This window comes from Gorilla gorilla, chromosome 6 (assembly GCF_029281585.2).
Source record: "Gorilla gorilla gorilla isolate KB3781 chromosome 6, NHGRI_mGorGor1-v2.1_pri, whole genome shotgun sequence".
NCBI classification, from domain to species: Eukaryota; Metazoa; Chordata; class Mammalia; order Primates; family Hominidae; genus Gorilla; species Gorilla gorilla.
The window spans coordinates 96397963-96416174 of record NC_073230.2 but is presented as its reverse complement, the minus strand read 5'-3'; the positions used below and the strand labels follow the sequence as shown (position 1 = coordinate 96416174).

General features: G+C 43.4%; 1 protein-coding gene across 10 annotated transcripts in view; it reads right to left on the bottom strand.

The window, feature by feature from the left end:
• Positions 1-18212, bottom strand: part of TMBIM7P (transmembrane BAX inhibitor motif containing 7) — a 36525-nt gene that overhangs the window by 14976 nt on the left and 3337 nt on the right. For 4 of the 10 annotated variants that reach the window (XM_019031208.3, XM_019031211.3, XM_055346640.1 and 1 more), the window contains exons 2-8: positions 17403-17677; positions 13625-13703; positions 12265-12318; positions 10671-10761; positions 6651-6688; positions 6478-6565; positions 2630-2719 (exon numbers count right to left, since the gene is read on the bottom strand). In XM_019031208.3, the coding sequence (XP_018886753.2) occupies positions 2630-2719; positions 6478-6565; positions 6651-6688; positions 10671-10761; positions 12265-12318; positions 13625-13703; positions 17403-17677 (715 nt within the window). Of the gene's footprint in view, positions 1-2629; positions 2720-6477; positions 6566-6650; positions 6689-7684; positions 8234-10670; positions 10762-12264; positions 12319-13624; positions 13704-17402; positions 17678-18212 lie in introns of those variants that run through there. The other 6 variants (XM_055346635.2, XM_055346637.2, XM_055346638.1 and 3 more) reach the window with 3 other exon arrangements.

Genomic DNA, 18212 nt, shown 5'->3' with positions numbered 1-18212 from the left:
GTTACATGGATAAGTTCCTCAGTGGTGATTACTGAGATTTTGGTGCATTCGTCACCTTAGCAGTATATACTATATCCAATATGTAGCCTTTTTACCCTCATGCCCCTCCTACCCTTCCCTGCTAAGTCCCCAAAGTCCATGATAGCATTCTTAGTCAACAGCACCCACTCAATTCCAATAAGCAAGCAAATAAAAACTAAGCTTGCACATGCTAAATAATATTCACCAAGTAAATGCTAAACGTCTCATGCATGGTAGGGCAAGTAGAATGTATTAGATGTATTTCACTTCGTGCCCCATCCACATAGCCCTTCTAGAGAATCTGCCCTCTCCTCTCAGTTCATGGAACAGGAAGCCTTGGGGTCATAGTGACCTTTACACATCCTAGCTAGAGCTGATTGACAAGCAGTGGAAGACCCCAGCTCCAAAAACAGTGAGTCTGATGACTGATCAGGGACTTCTGATATGTGAGTGGGCTTAGACAGATGCACCAGGCCAGCTGGAAATCAATTCTCAGGATAGAGGGAACCAAGTAGCAGAGGCTGTTGTACCTTTAGCACGTGCTGGCACTATTACTGCTATAAGCAGAGGTGGCTAGTCAACTCAGCCACAGAGAGGAAGGCAGGGTTTTCGTTCCTGGGAAACCCAGTTCTTCTTCCCACCCAGGAGGTCTATGAGTTTCTCTGGCTCTTTGCCTCAAGCTACTCTGAGTGGTATCTGTTCCTTGCAACACAAACAGCCCTGGTCAGAATATGGAACTAGTCTAAATGCCAAATGGCTTAGTTCTATTGGGGAAGAGGATTAAAAAATGGAGTACAACATCTGAAAAAAATATGGCATTAACTCTTCAGGATGAGCAAGCTGGTTCTGAGAGGGGTGGGCAAAGCACTGCCAGCTTTCAACAAGGATAGGTTCTTGGTGAAGATGATCAGAAGCCAGTGACACAGTCTGGGAGACACAGTATTTCCAGACTGAGCTAATAGTAAGAAAACACCTGATCATAGGAGTCCAAAGGTTTCAAAATTGCCAACGTCCAACAAGCATGTAGACTTAGGGAATGGCTTCAACAAAGTCTTCCATTTGAACACATGTGCAAGATTGTAGATATTTGTGAAAAAAAATTTAGAATGGGAATTAAGATCTATCTGTCTAGTAGGAAACAGTTTTTTTAACTTAAGTTATACTGTAAAGACCTATGGAACCCACCTAATATCTGCATTATTACTACCAATATCTCTGCTGCCATTAATTAGTGGAGAGCTGGGGCCTTTTAAGGCCCATCTTTGTGATGCCTTTGAGTTTATCTCTAAAGTGCAGGTGCCACCTTCTTAGCTCTAAGCCTATGGGGTCATTCATAACACTAAACCAATCCAGGAAGAACTGTTGATTCTGTGTATGTCTGAAGACCGTGTAAATAGTCCACTTGTTGCCAAAGAAACTCCTTGGTTCAGCACTGGGACCAAGTTGGCCTTAAGGTTTTAGCCAAAAGGGTCCCAGGCCCCAGACCAGCTCTCAGTGGATCTGGCCTCCAACAGGGCCTCCACACAGGGGCCACTCACAGATTGCCAACACCAATCACACCTCTCGGTCTCTACAGCCTTTCAGAGTCAGTCCATGGACCACGCAATGATGTGGGAAAAGCATGGTCACTCGAGTCACCCTGACCTGGCCTCAGTGCCACCCCAGCCACTCACTCCCTGTGGGACATAGATGAATTATTTAATTTCTCTGAGTCTCTTTTCTTATCTATAAAATAGATGAGCTATGTACTTTTCAGGAATGTTGTCAGAATTGAATGTGATGTTTTGTGAAAAACACCTAGGCCTATGTCCAATATCTAGTAAGAATTCAATGAATATATTAAAGCAAAAAAAAAAGAAAACAAAACAAAAAAAAAGCCAGAATTGGAAAATAAGGAGCCTCCTCTAGGCTGCTATCAGAAAGGCCCAAACAAGCCTTTCTGTACCACTCCTGGTACTTCAAACAAGCAGCACCCAAATATAGGAGAAGGAATCTGGCCTGCCCTCATGGGTAGGCTCACCTCGAGACCCTCTTAGAGAAGGACAACTGTCTAGGGTTGTAGCTCAATATTCATGCACCACAGCTTCTGTCCATGGTGCCTCCTAACGACCACTGTGGGGGCCACTAGGATTCGTCTCACAGACCTTCATTTACCGGGAGGGGAATGGAACTGACCACAGGCACAGATGCTGTGCTGTGCAACCCATTGCAGTTTGCACTTAGGCCATGCTTCCCACTTCTCAGTCCTTGCTGGGAGCAACAGGGCCCTTCCTGGAAGACACAGGACCACCCTGATGATTGACTTTAGCTCTAAGACTTCCTGATGGCCTTGCTGAGCCACCCTCAGACCACGCCATATTTAGAATGCTCCCACCCAGCCTCCCCTCCCTCTCCTTCACTCGAGGCCTGATATGCAGTCATGGTCTGACAGCTCCCCCAGCTGTTGGCTCCTTGTCTCTTTTCTCTCATAGGCATTTCTCCTACTAAAATCCTTGCATGCTTATCCCCAACTCCATGTCTGCTTCTCAGAGGACCCAGACTAACATAACCAGCACTTCATCTATATGTTTAACAATTCTCTGAGGTTTCCCAGTAAGATCTCACTTACATATGATCGCACAAAGATTAAGGTAATTCCATAGATTAAAAGCACGAAGCAGAAAACGAACAGTGCTCCATTTAGCCAGGTAAAATCCCACTGAGGAAACATAAGCAGCATAAACAACTCAGTTATTATCTATAAGAAATTTTAGGATGTTTAAAGATGCATTTTATACCCCATAGAAACTGGCCCATTGCTAATAATTTACCCTGATCAATTCCAAGAACCATGGAAATTCATTAGCTCCAACCACTAAAAAATGCTACATAAAAAGTGTTATATTGACTGGGAGGAAAAGGTAGAAGTATGGGTGAAATGCCAGTAGCCATGAGTTGATAATTTTGGAAACTGGGTAATGGGTACTTGGGGTTTCATTACATTATTCTATTTTTGCACTTATATGAAATTTCCCATAATAAAAAAATACATTGAATAAGTAGGATGTATATTTGAAGATATAGGATGATCATAATCATTCTTATGTTCAAAAGCATGTATATAGAAAACATTAACGGAGTGAAATATACCAAGATGTTAACTGGCTATCTTTTTCACATTTATATGCATACGTTCTAACAAAAGTATATGCTAAGCTTTCAAAAGTTACTGCTAATGATTCTTTTGTAATTTGGAAATGTATAGATGTGATTTTTGTTTTTTTCTTTATAAATCAGTGACCCAAATCAGCCTGAGGAGATTAAGGTTTTCTTAAGAAAGAGGATGTTTATCTTCTGGCCTAAAACAAAAAATTAGATTATGCACACAAACAAGAGCCTTTAATTCAGTATATTTTCTTGCAGGAGTATTTTTCTAATTCTTTTGTTTCCCCCTTTTTCTTCCTACCCTTAATACACCAAGAGAATAATCCAAAACACTGGTTCTCTGAGTGCGGTTCTCAGGCCAGCAGCATCAGCACCACCTAGGAAATTCATATTATTGGGCCCCACCCCAGACCTACTGATGCAGCGACACAGATTGCAGGGCCCTGCAATCTGTGTTTCAACAAGGCCTCGGGGTGATTATGGTGCATGATAAACTTGGTCTAGGGCTGTGCTTTCACTACAGTAGCCACATATGGCTGTTGAGCGCTTGAAATGTGGCTGGTCTGAATTGAGGTGTGCTATAAGTGTAAAATACACAACTGGATTTTGAATTTCAGCTCAAAAAAAGTAAAATATCTCATTCATATTTGGGTTATGTGGATTACGTGTCAAAATGGTAATGCTGCATATATATATATATATATATATATGGTTATGAGCTATATGGTTAAATAAAATATACTATCTAAAGAATGTCACCTGTCCCTTTTGACTTTTTACTGTAGTTACTAGAAAATTTAAGATTATACGTATGACTTGCATTTGTGGCTCACATTATACTTCTCTTGGACAACCCAGATCTGGAGAGCAGTAAATCTGGCTTAGGACAATGAAACCCTAAGGCTTGCTCCTTGTTGGCAGAAAGAAGATGTGACATCATTAAGGAAGGATAACTGGGGTGAGGTAAATTCAGGTAGGGAGCCCTGTCAGCTCTGACCAAGCCCAAGAGAGAGCAGGTTCCAAGTCACGCATGTGGTGGGTTGTCAGCTTCAGAGGCCCACAGAGCAGGCAGTCACTCTGGGGTCCAGGTGACACTCATTCAGGAACAATGGTGGACGGTAGCATCCCCACCCCATCCTCGCCCTGTCCCCTTCTTGGCTAGTGCCAAGAGCCCACACAAACCACAGTCACATCCCATATTCCCAGACCCCACTTTAGAGAGAAAGGCAGGGAGACAGGGAGGCTGAGCAGCTGAGCGTTTTGTATCCACATGACACTATCACCCAGCCCAAAGGAACTGCTTCAACTGTGAGGTCCAATTACAGTTAAACCAAATGGACATTTAGTTAATTTTCTCCCTGCTAAGTGGACAGTTGGGGTTCATGAAAAATCTCAAGACTCATTGTGTTCCTACATTTCCTCTGCACTGCTTGGGTTGTGGTTGGACTGAATTTTGCCATCCCCAACACATAACTTAATAAGGGAGAAAAATGTGGTTTACCATGGGTTCAGCTGCCTTTCAAAGTCATCAATGTGAATACCATCTTTAAAATATTTTCTGGCTGGGCATAGTGGCTCATGCCTGTAATCCTAGCACTTTTGGAGGCGAGGAGGGAGAATCACTTGAGCCTAGGAGTTCAAGACCAGCCTGGGCAATATAAGGAGACCCCTACTCTACAAAATATTTAAAAATTAGCCAGGTGTGGTGGCAAATGCTTGTAGTCCCAGCTACTTGGGAGGCTGAGATGGGAGGATCACTTGAGCCCTGGAAGTAGAGGCTGCAATGAGCCATGTCTGCACCACTGCACTCCAGCCTGGGTGACAGAGCAAGAGCCTGTCTCAAAAATAAATAAACAAACAAACAATAAAATAAAATACTTTGCAATGCAATATTCACTCCCCTGAACCCAGGTCATAGGTTACCTGTGACTTAAAATACTAATGGGCTTTTTAAAAAGTATTCTGGCAGTTTAGAGGATTTTTTTTTTTTTTGAGACATAGTCTCATTCTGTCACCAGGCTGGAGTGCAGTGGCACGATCTCGGTTCACTGCAACCTCCGCCTCCGGGGTTCAAGCGATTCTCCTGCCTCAGCCTCCTGAGTAGATGGGACTACAGGCGCACGTCACCACACCCAGCTGATTTTTGTATTTTTAGTAGAGACGGGGTTTCACCATGTTGGCCAGGATGGTCTCGATCTCTTGACCTTGTGATCCCCCCGCCTTGGCTTCCCAAAGTGCTGGGATTACAGGCATAAGCCACCACACCTGGCCAGCTTAGAGGATTTTAAATGGCTTAAGGAGTCTGTGCATTCAACAGTGGTCCACCTTACTCATTGCAAAGAAGCCTATCTATTTACAAATAGGCTGGTTTCTACAAATGGCCAGCTTTAAGATGGCAAATACTGATCTCATCATGAATTAAAGTTGAATCTCTAACTTTTGATACAGTTTAACTAAATATCTAGTAGATCCTTCTGTCTCTCTGACACTTCTTTTTCCACCAGGAAAATGCTAAAATTCTGCATGTGTATAAGATCTTCCTTATGATGTGTGCCAAACAGCTTGGGAAATGCACTCCCTTCTGTGTAAGTTATTTACCTAACTAAGGCCAGCCCATGCTTTACAAAAGGAAATTGACCAGGACTGAAAGGAGGGGCCGCAGGAAATGCTGCATCAGATCTCAAGAACACCCTATGGTTGGACAGATGCTGAGCCATCTCACAATTCAACTGAAATAATCTCAAATTATGAGATGTTCTCTGGGACATCTTGGCATTTTGGAGCCTGGTAAACTGTACAACTTTTAAATTTTTAAATTCCCCGTATCAGTCAGGGCCCCAGCAAGGAACAGATGACACACTCAAATAGGATGATTTGAGGAGGGTTTGTTTGTAAAGGAACTCTCCACAGAAGTGTCTGCAGGCAACCAGAACGGGTAGTAAAGTAAGCTAGTCTGGCAGCCAGCCAAAGAGCTGTTACCAGCCCCAGGCCCAAAGAGGAGAGGGGGCAGTTACAGGAGTCCAGAAGGTTGTGTTGAGTTGGCCACCTTGTGACAGGCAGTGAATCTTGCTAAGGCACACCGCTAGCCCAAGAGGAACTTGTCACTGGGAGGAAGCCTTAGGAATCAGTACCTCTCTCTTCCTGCCTCCTGTCTCAAGCTGGAACTCCCCATTGGCCAAAGCCCATGGAAAGCCCTAAGGCAAAAGGGCCCTGGAGGTGAGACCTCCAGGACTGAGAGAGCAGGGGAAGGCATAGGAAAATGGGTTGGGGACAAAGGGACATACCTGGCACACTCCCTTCAATAATACCTACTTTTGTTTGTAGAGCAAACAAAGTGAGTGCTAGCGTCACCAGAGTGGTTGCAGCTGTTGCCCATAACACTTCCTCGGCCTTGTAGAAACTAAAACCAGAGGCTGTGATTATTGTTCACATACATTCCGAGAAAAGCACATACAAATCAAAGGAAATGTGTATCAAAGACTCACACTGATACGGCTCCTAGCAGCAGACCTGGAAGAGCTGTCTAAAAACAAAATTCACAATAAATCAGAAGCCTGCTTCCCGAGGTATGGGGGCGAGGCCCGGAATCCAGAAGAGGTGATTTGAGGGGTGTGCTTCTGAGCAGGGTCTAGGGAGCAAGGGGGAATATACGCAGCCTGGTACACACAGCCACAGGGCAACTATGGGGAATGAATAGAATTCAATATTTCTGTAACATCCTCCCTATGATGGACAAGAGAAAATTATTTATTAGTAAACATTTCTTTGAACACAATAGTAACTTTAACATACTCAGTGAATTAAACATGTATTAATTATGAATGTAGAAACCAAGGTAAAAAGGTTCATTTGTAGACCATATTGTCATTCATCAAAGGGGGCCATCCACGCTGTATCAATGTTTCATCAGGACAGGATATGCGGTATCTAAGGCTCATAACATTCTGGGTACAGACGCTTTCCATGGCACCTGAGGGACAGCCTTCCAACCTCAGACATGGGATGAGAAACAAGGTCTTCCCAGTGCCGGAGATGGGGCTGGAGGGCAGATACTGGCAGAGCAGAGTGTGGAGCTGCGTCTGCAGGTGCAGTCCCGGGCTTAGGAGGACTGTCATCACCCAAATAGAGCCAGGGGTGCAGGGAAAGGTGGGATAGGGGCAGGGGCTGAGAGCCAGCAGGCAGTCAGGCTGGAGGATGAGACCAAGAAAGGCACTGAGGTTGTGCCCAGGCCCACAGTCAGGCCCACCAAGTCATGAGGATGACAGAGCAGTGGCCACAGGGCTGAAGGCATGCCCAGCTCCAAGGCTGCTCTGCCAGAGGCAAATCCAGAGACTGGGCTGACCCACTGGTCCACGGGCAGAGCCGGGAAAGACTCCTCCAGTCTCCAGGGGTAAAAATGAAGGTCCATCCTAGTACGAGGCCTGCGAGAGAAGGCTTTGAACTCCCGCTGGCCAAGGATGGCCAGGAGCAGAGGCTGGGAAAGAAGTGGAGTCTCCAAAGTCCTGGGTTGCACCTCTGGCATCTCCAAACCCAGTGGGTAATCGCCTGATTCTCTACTTTGTACAACTTAATTAACTAGGCTTTCTCTATTTCCATTATAGGGAAAACAGTGTATCTAGTCTCCATACAAATGATATTTAATAATGTGCTCGCTTCCAACCTTCCTCTCCAGATGACTTCCTTCCTCTTATACTGGATCGGTTGCTTCCTATTTCTCCAGCTCCAGCAGCACATGAAGGAGGTGTGCATGTGTGTGGTGTGGATGGTGTATATGTGAGTTTGAGTGAGGTGTGTGTGGTGTGTGTGCCTGTGTGTCTGTGTAATATGTGTAAGTGTGTGAGTGTGCATGTGTATGTGGTATGAGTAGTGTGTGTAAATGTGTGGTGTGTGTATGACTGTGTGTGTATGTGCTATGAGTGGTGTGTGTAAATGTGTGGTGTGTGTGTGACTGTGTGTGTGTATGTGGTGTGAGGGGTGTGTGTGGTGTGAATGGCATGAGGGGGTGTGGGGTGTGTGTGACTGTGTGTTGTGTGTGTAAATGTGTGACTGTATGTGTAATTGGGAGCGACTGGGAGGAGACAGGGAGAGAGAAGAGGAAATGGTTTCAAGCTAGAAAACGGCTTTCGGTTTTTGAAAGAGTGGAAGAGAGAATAGGAAGAGGCCGTGGAAGTCACAACTGTCTGAAGACTTCAAGAGCTCAGAACATGGGCTCAAGAGGCCAAAATTCTACGGGACAAAAGCTGTTGTCAGTGAAATGTGTTTTCCTTTTTTCCCTCAACTCCTTTTCTGAAATGGGCTTTTTCCCATATATCTTTTAACCCTTGGGCATGACGTTAAGTCTGGAAAACATAACTAATGCTTTGCCCCTGTATAATATCTCTTCTTTTAAGCCGTTACTTGCTTTGAGATAAACAGCAAAACCTCAGAGATGAGAGCTTCCTTGGAGACCAATAACTTTTATCTCTTGTAATAAACGTTAAGGCCATTTAAAATTTTTAAGTAAAAACTCAAACATTTCTGGGAAACCAGCACGCCCTCCTGTCGCCCTTCCCTCACCGTCTCGGCTCCCAGATTCCCGCCTCTGTCTGGCTTCCAGCCCCGCCCCGTTCTGAGTGTGATCTGTGCTGTCAGTGCAGGAACTGGGACACCCCACTGCTGGCCTGGGCAGTGAACAGGGTACCCACACCAGCTAAGGAAGCCTCCTCCATGCTTTGGCAGGTGAGGCAATGTCCAAACGTGGACAGCAGGCAGCCCGTCTTCTCCAGCCTCAGGAGCTAGCTATTCCTGCCAGCATGTAAATCCCCAGGGTCGCTACACGGTACTGGTGCTGAGTCTCACCGACGGTCACGTGTTCTTGCTCACTTTGACCACCAGGGGGCGCAGAACCAAACCTAGGCTCCAGACGCGTGCATAGGACTTGATGCATTTTGTGCACTAATCTAACCATTATCTTTATTTTCTAGCCCATTTTTCCTTTCATCAGATTTCTCCATTAATTGATCTTATCTTCGTATATTATGGATATTTTTATAAGCCACCTCAAGTCTTATTTGGAATCAGATGGGGAATACATCAATTGGTAAATAAATCTTCCCATGAAAGAATGATCAACACTGCTTGGGAAGAAATGCCAACCTTCTCAAAAAAAGAATCGTTTGCTGGCCGGGCGCGGTTGCTCACATCTGTAACCCCAGCACTTTGGGAGGCCGAGGCGGGCGGATCACCTGAGGTCAGGATTTCTTAGACCCCCCTGGCCAACATGGTGAAACCCCATCTCTACTAAAAATACAAAAATTAGCCGGGCGTGGTGGTGTGCACCTATAATCCCAGCTACTCGGGAGGCTGAGGCAGGAGAATCACTTGAACCTGGGAGGCGGAGGTTGCAGTGAGCCGAGATCGTGCCATTGCACTCCAGCCTGGGCGACAAGAGCGAGAGACTTCGTCTCCAAAAAAAAAAAGAAAGAATTGTTTGTTGACAATCTCCTGAATCATACTGAGACGGTTCTGGGTTTTCATAAGAGGACCCAAACACTCTCGGAGTTACTATCTGTGAGCTTCAGAGAGACCACACCTCCGGGAGACAAGAGGTTTGGCCTGACCCGCCTGACTCCTGAAGGATGCCGGGTCCCTGGGGAGGAGCCCTGCGACCTTTGGGGAGCTAAGCCCTGAGTTGGAATGCAGGGAAACTGGTGGAAATTCGAGTTCTATTCAGGTTTAGAAAAATCTAGGAGCTTCAGGTACCTGCTGAGAGCTGGCACGATCCTGGGGTTTCTGGGGGCAGCACAGAAAGGAATTGGCTGCAAGAAAGGGAGCCACCCTGGGTTCTGTGGTCTAAGGTGGCACCAACGACAGAAAATGGGCAGATGTGGCGAAGCCTTGTGAGTGGAAGCCACCACAGTGAGGCGCTGGGGAACCCGGAACGCGGGACCAGGAACCAAGCCGCAGTTAAATCAGGAGAGCCCTCTCAGCCCCTGACTCTGCGGTGCTGGAAAAGCCCTCATGAGCTGAGATGCATCTCAAGCTGTGGAAATGAGGGAGAACCTCGCTCAGAGATGGGTTCTGCTCCCAGTGGGACTTGAAGAAGAAATAAAATACATTTTACAAGAATAAAGAAATATAAACTTCTTGCACACGACTTTGTGAAGTAGACGTGGAATCCACTCTCCATAACGAAATGTGTTTGCACCTGAGAGGGGTCCCAGCAACAGTCAGGTTAACTGTTCCTGAAGTGCAGCCCAGATGAGGTGCCCTCATCAGAGGCAAGTGTGCCAGCAGGAAGTCGCCCAGATGCCCAGATCCCCTAAGCTGCTCAAAGGGTGTGATACCATCTCATAAGTTTACTACTTCATTACAAACAAAATTCCTCCAAGAGAATGTTTCACAAGTAATTTCTATCCGTATTGTTCCACAGGAAGAGTTTCCACAATAAAATGAATGAATTTAATAACGCGACAAACATATATTTCAGAGGTGAACTAGAACAGGTGCTGTCAAGGTTTACTTACAAAGAATCCCAGGAGAATGTAATTTGCAGGCACCTGACGGCGGAGATTCCCACAGCAATCAAGTATAATAAGTATGGCAAAAAATGCTGAGCTGGAAGATAATTTAAAACCACGTGTTATTTGCTTTCACAGACTATATCATAGCATATATTATACAGAGATAAATAGATGTAGATATAGATCATAGTAATACTTACCATGATCTTACTTATCTCATAGTATTATAAACAAAAATGTTAATTATTATTTTTGCCTTTTCTTAGTTTTTTTTTTTTTTTTTTTGAGACAAAGTCTCGCTCTTGTCGCCCAGGCTGGAGTGCAATGGTGCGATCTCGTCTCACTGCAACCTCCACCTCCCGGGTTCAAGCGATTCTCCTGCCTCAGCCTCCCGAGTAGCTGGGATTACAGGTGCCTGCCACCACGCCCGGCTAATTTTTGTATTTTTAGTAGAGATGGGGTTTCACCATGTTGGCCAGGCTGGTCTACGAACTCCAGACCTCAGGTGATCCGCCTGCCTCGGCCTCCCAAAGTGCTGGGATTACAGGCGTGAGCCACTGCACCCGGCCTTCTTAGCTTTTAAAATTAACTTTTCTCATTTCCATCCACAGATAGCTTATGGGGCATTAAAATATTTTTATTTTAAAATAATTATAGATTCACAGGAAGTTGCAGAGAGATAAAGAGGTCCCGTGAAATCTTCACTTAGTTTCCCCCCAGTGATTACATCTCATGTATTTATAGTACAGTACCAAAACCAGTAATTTGACATTGATACAGTGTATATATCATCTATGTCATCAAATTATGACACAAATCTATGTGCAGATGCCCGTAACCTCCATCACAATCAAGATTCAGAACTATCTATCTCTTCAAGAAAACATGCACAAAGACCTCTCTTATACTGCCCCAGCCCTGTATAGTGTGAAAGTCACCAGTGCCAAGATGGAGTCACTTAGGTCACACCCAGAATGGAGCCAGAGGTCATGAAGGAGGGGATCTCATATATCTGAGATAAGAACTAGCCCAAAGACCTTTTAAAAACACGCAAGAAATTTCTATATGCCCCACATGTCCCTATGTGTCCTGCCCACGTCTATAATAGGGTATATCACAAAAAACTCCTCAAGATGGCAGCATTCCAGCCAAGCTGCTCTCACAAAAACACTTGCTTGGCAATGGCTGTCTCCACCAATGACTTAGCACCAGCTCCCGTGACAAGCCCCTTTGACCAATGATCTTTGTTTCAAAATAATTTACATAGACTTCTCTTTGCCTTTTAAAGGCTTCCTCTTATCCCAACCTCTCCATCATCCATCATGGCCCGTGTATCCCACCTGGCAATGCCCCTGCCACTTCCGAATACACTCTGCAGGAAGCCTCTCTCTCTATCGTTAATTTAGGTTGACAATAGTAACACCCACACCCACACACTCAACCCTAACTCCTGACAGCCATTGATTTGTTTATTTTTCATCCCTATAATTGTATCATTTCAAGAATGCTGTATCTTGTACCTCATTTTGAATAGTAAAAGAATCTCAGGCAATAGACAGTAGAAAAAACATATCGTATTAAGTCCAATGATACTTACAAGATTGCATAGATGAACCAGGGATTTTTGAGCACCCAAACTTTTAAAGCCTCCCTGGTTAAAAAAAAATTTAATACAGTTTTACACAATAAATATTTCACTAACTAATATGATATTTAAGTAGAAGTAAAGCAATATCACGAGAAGAAAGGAAGAAACCCTAACTGATTAATAATGACAGATGGGGAATGAAACAGTGAAACATTCTTTTTCTTAAAATAGATACATTCATAATAAGTTATAAGTAAAATTTGGATGAATGCAAATGTCCTAATAAAGTTTTTATTTTTAAAATGCTGAGATTGATATGTGTGCAAAGCAAAAGAACTCAACTTCTCATCTGTTTGTTTTATAAATACAGATTTTCTTAGGATATGTTTAAGCAGTGACAGATCATAGTCCCTCAAATAAGTTCTTTTTTTTTGTCTTTTAGAGACACGGTCTTGCTCTGTTGCCCAGGCTGGAGTGCAGTGGCATGATCGTGGCTCACTGCAGCCTTGAACTCATGGTCAAGCGTTCCTCTTGTCTCAACCTCCTGAATAGCTGGGACTACAGGCATGTGCCACCACATCTGGCTAATTTTTATTTTTATTTTTGTAGAGATGGGGTTCTCACTATGTGGCCCAGGTTGGTCTCAAACTCCTGGCCTCAAGCAATCCTCCCACCTCAGCCTCCCAAAGCACTGGGATTGCAGGTGTGAATCACTGCACCCAGCCCCATCAAATAATTTCTGAATTTAACACTGTTCCAGCCTCCAAGATCTCCATAATCTCACCTTTTTTTTTTTTTTTTTCCTTGAGAGAGCATCTTGCTCTGTTGCCCAGGCTGGAGCGCAGTGGTTCAATCTTAGCTCATTACAACCTCCACCTCCCAAGTTCTAGCTATTCTCCTGACTCAGCCTCCTGAGTAGCTGGGGTTACAGGCATCCACCACCACACCTGGCTAATTTTTGTATTTTTAGTAAAGACGGGGTTTCGCCATTTTGGCCAGGCTGGTCTTGAACTTCTGATCTCAACTGATCCGCCTGCCTCAGACTCCCAAAGTGCTCGGATTACAGACGTGAACCACCATGCCCAGCTCACCTTTTCTTCTCTATCCAGTTTTAACTGTTGAAACAGCTCAGGAGAAAATAAAAAAGAAAGCAGAGTCCAAAATAAGAGTTTTTAAAAAGTTTTTTTGCTTCGGTTAGGAAATGAAAGTAAAATTCTAGAAATCTGCCACCACCTTGGTCTAGGAGTTGCCTCAGGAAAACAAAAACAGACAAACTATTCTTAAATGATCAAAATTAAATTAAGCTGATTCAATAAAAATTAATGTGAACAACCTAACACTTAATTCTACATCAGTCATAAAGACTTACCAGAAAATAAACACACTGGTAATTACCGCAGTGAGCAACAACTGAACTGACAGGAGGAAGAACACTTTGATAATGAAAGCTGAGGAGACAGAAACACTATTTTTATGACACAATAGTCAAAAGTAACAACATAAATGTAATGACCTATTTTTGATATTTAATGAAAGGAATTTTTTTTTTTTTGCTCTTTTTTCAGGATGGGAAAGGCAGTGCTAGTTTACAGTCAGCAAATAGAATAACAACAAAAATGCAGCTCTATAGAACTTTTAGAGCACACTCAATCCAGATGGTTGGATAGAGGTATTTTATTGGAGATCTGATGGTTTATTCATGGGAGCTCCAGAATTTTCTCTTTTTTCTTTTTTTTTTTTTTCTTTCTTTCTTTTTTTTTTTTTGGAACAGAGTCTCACCGTGTTGCCCAGACTGGAGTGGAGTGACACAATTTCAGCTCACTGCAACCTCCACCTCCTGGGTTCAAGCGATTCTCATGCCTCAGCCTCCTGAATAGCTAAGATTACCACCACTCCCAGCTAATTTTTTTTTTTTTTTAAGTAGAGATGGGGTTTCACCATGTTGCCCAGGCTGGTCTCAAACTCCTGATCTCAGGTGATCCACCTGCCTCAGCCTCCCAAAATGCTGGGATTGTAGGCATGAGCCACCATGCCTGGCCAAAGTCCAGAATTTTCAAGACAAACTCAGGAATTTAATTCCTTGTCATGCACATCTCATCCTCCTTAGGATCAAACATGATTTGAAATCCTCACCATGTCACAGGCCCATCATTAGGGATCCAGCGACACTACCTCCCTGCACCGGAGAGCAGCAGCACCTCAGGACTGTGGGAGAGGGGGGGCCCTGGAGTTGGACTTGGGCTGCAGAGGGTTTGTAGAGCTTTTCTGCCACTTTTCTCTCCAGCCTACCTGCCTGTAGTAACTCTCTTCTCTTCTGCATTCTGATGCAGAAATAGATAACTTGGCGAACTGTACATGAGACCAAAGAGTTCCAAGAGAATGACAGGCCAACATACAAGGCACAGCATGTGGGCACCTCTTTCTGCTTATGTCCTGGGCCCTCTGAATATGGCACTGGCAATGGCAATTTGCCTTTTGTGTGGCTTTATCCCAATTTCAAAGAAAAAAAAGAAGTAATGCTGCTTAAAATTAACTTACAGGATCGTCGACTGTCCTTTTGCTGGGAAGTTTCTATGCATAGGGAAGTATGACTACAAAGCAGTGGGTCTAAACCATCTTAATAAAAATACCAGAACATATATTACCAAGTATATGCTGCCTACATTAAAATATTCATTTAGCTTACATTAATTTGGCATCTGCTATGTAGCAGGGACTGTGGGGGAACAAGTATTAAATGTGGCCCAGGCTCACAAGAACAGACACAGAGATCAATGGAATCAAAGTGACAGTCCAGAAACAAACCTTTATATTTATGGTCAATTGATTTTTAACAAATGTGCCAGGAAAATTCAATGAAGAAAGAATAATCGTTTTGACAAATGGTGCTGGGAAGACTGGATATACACCTACAAAAGGATGAATTTGGATCCTCAACTAACACCAACTGCAAGCCATAACATGCAGTCATAATGGCCATAGCAGCCTCAGCTACCATCTCATTGTAAGTGAATAAGAGCTCCCAATTCAAGACCAGCACAAGAGTTGACCAACAGAGTCAACCCACAGAATTATGAGAGATAATAAAATGGTTGCTGCTTCCTTTAAGTGGGCAAAGGATTTGAATAGACATTCCTCCAAAGAAGATATATGAATGACCAATAAGTATAAGAGAAAATTCGCTAATGAAATGCAAGTCAAAAGTACAATGAGATAACACTTCACGAACACTAGAATGGCTATAACCAAAAAGACAGACAATAACAAGTGTTGACAAGGATGCAGAGAAACAGGAGCCCTTATACATTGCTGCTTGGAATGTAAAATGGTGCAGCCACTTTGGAAAAGTTTGGCAGTTCATCAAAATGTGAAACACAGAGTTACCCTATGGTTCAGCAATTCCTGGGTATCTACCCAAGAGAAATGAAAACATATGTCTACACAAAAACTTCAATATGAATGTTGATTGCAGCATTATTCAAAATAACCCAAAGGTAGAAACAATCTAATTGTCTGTCAACTGATAAATGTATAAACAAATGTTTTCTATTCAGGCCATGGAATTGTATACGGCCCATTCATAAAAGGAATGAAATACTGACATGTGCTACAACATGGGAGAACCTCGAAAACATTAAGTGAAAGAAGGAAATCACAAAAGACCACATGTTGTATGATTCCATTTACATGAAATGTTCAAAATAGATTCATAGAGAGGTCTGAAAGTAGATTAGTAGTTGGCAGGGGTTTGGAGGAGGGAGGATGGGAGTAACTGCCAATGGGTATGGGTTTCTTTTCCTTTTTTTTTTTTTTTCCTTTAGTAAAGATGGTGTTTCACCATGCTGCCCAGGTTGGTTTTGAACTCCTGACCTCAAGTGATCTGCCTGCCTTGACCTCCCAAAGTTCTGGGATTACAGGCATGAGCCACTGTGCCTAGTCTGGGTATGGGTTTCTGTTTGAGGTGACGAAAATGTTCGAAAATTGATCATGTTGATGGTTATCAACTCTAAATACACAAAATACCAGTGAATTGTACACTGAAAAGGGATTTTTATGATTTGCAAATTATATCTCCATAATGCTGCTTTAAAAAATTACAGCCCCCATAACTCAATCCATTACCCTGCTATACTTTTCCTTTTCTCCACAACACTTTCATATTTTCATATACTATATTTTTTTTAATTGGACAAAGGCCAGCCTCTGCCCTCCAGGAGAGGCAGATATAAATAACTGACTCTTACACTGGCAAGGAGGCTCTACATATTTTTCAATTAGACCTCAAAGACTAATTCGATTAGACTCCTTAAGCCTCATTTTGTCACCTGTAAAATGGCAATACAACTTCTGTATTTGTAGGGTTGTTGTAAGGACGAAACGCAATAGCATTGCCCTTGCACAACACCCTGTGTAGGCCTGATATTGATCTCAGAGACAGCCAGGTGCTTAGTGACATCCAATATCCCTGGCTTCCTCACTATTTGACCCAGATCTTGTTAAGGGTGGCAATGGGCTCAGCTGAACAACTCCAGATAGAGGTGGCCATGTGATACAGGTGGGTCAATGACATGGCATTCAAAACTCTGGGTGTGGTTTCTAGAAATGCCTCTGAAAAGAAGACTGGTTTGGTCAACTCTCAGGATACCTGCAGCCCTCTCTTGGCTCTACTTTGCCTTTGGCTGTTTGCCTTTTCCTTCTCCTACTTCAAAGGCTAGAGCTTCAAAAGGCAGCTTTCCAGCCACAGGAAAGGAGTGGTGAGGGCCACAGGGAGACCAATAGTTTTCAAAGCTCACAGTCCACCTGCAAGTTGTCCAGGCCCTCAGAAGGCCTAAGGGTGGCAGAGTGGACACTTTAAAACTTAAGCCAATATTATGATATCACCTTGTATACAAGTAAAAACATTTTATGATCCATGATTAATTCATATTTCCTTAAAAAAAAGTTATTCACCATACGTTTCTTATGAGTTTCTGAATGCCCTGGACAACTTGGAAGCAGTCAATTATAGCAGTCCTACATCATATTTTATGAGAAAGCATGACTCAGAAAAACTAGAAAAAAAATTATATCTGACAATCTACTCTGTAGAAACATTTTAAGAGAACATATGCTCTTCTCTTCTAAAAACGTAATTTCTTTACTCTCACCTCTGCGGACAGATGCGTCTGAGAAAGGATTGCCTAAAGTTGCATTGTTATCACCTGGGGTGACGTCATCTGAAATTTCTATCACACAGGTATTCGACTGCTTGGTGTCCTTTGGCCGTGGTTTCTCCCGAGTTTCTTGTGGCCCAGCTGAAGATGAAGGTGTGTAGCGCTCACCAGATTGGGACTGGATGCTTTTATCTGCTGCTTCCCAAATCAGATATTGATGACCTCCAGAACCAAAGTCTATTGGTTCGCTGACCTCCAAGTCCAATTTCCTAGAGGGGAAGAATTGTTTTTCATGTCCTTACGATTACACCTCTACAACCTTAGCATCCTCAGAATTATCAGGCGATTTCTTCTTAATTTTAACTGGCTTGGCTCAGTACTTACCAAGTTGGTGCTTAGTAAATATTTGTTAAATGAATGATAACATTTAAGATGAAACCCATAGAGTAAAATAATTTGATTGTATTATGCAATTAATTTTTTAATAAAATTTATTCAGCAAAAACTTAATGAGTGCCAAGCATGAAGCTGCCCTTGCTGTCTCTGCCCTCAAAGAGCTTATATTTTGGAAGAGAGTATAATCAAGCAATCATATAAAAGGCAACATAGGTCGGATGCGGTGGCTCACGCTTGTAATACCAGCACTTTGGGAGGCCGAGGCAGGCGGATCGCCTGAGGTTGGGAATTCAAGACCAGCCGGGCCAACATGGTGAAACCCCGTCTCTACTAAAAATACAAAAATTAGCCAGGCATGGTGGCAGGCACCTGTAATCCCAGCTACTAGGGAAGCTGAGGCAGGAGAAT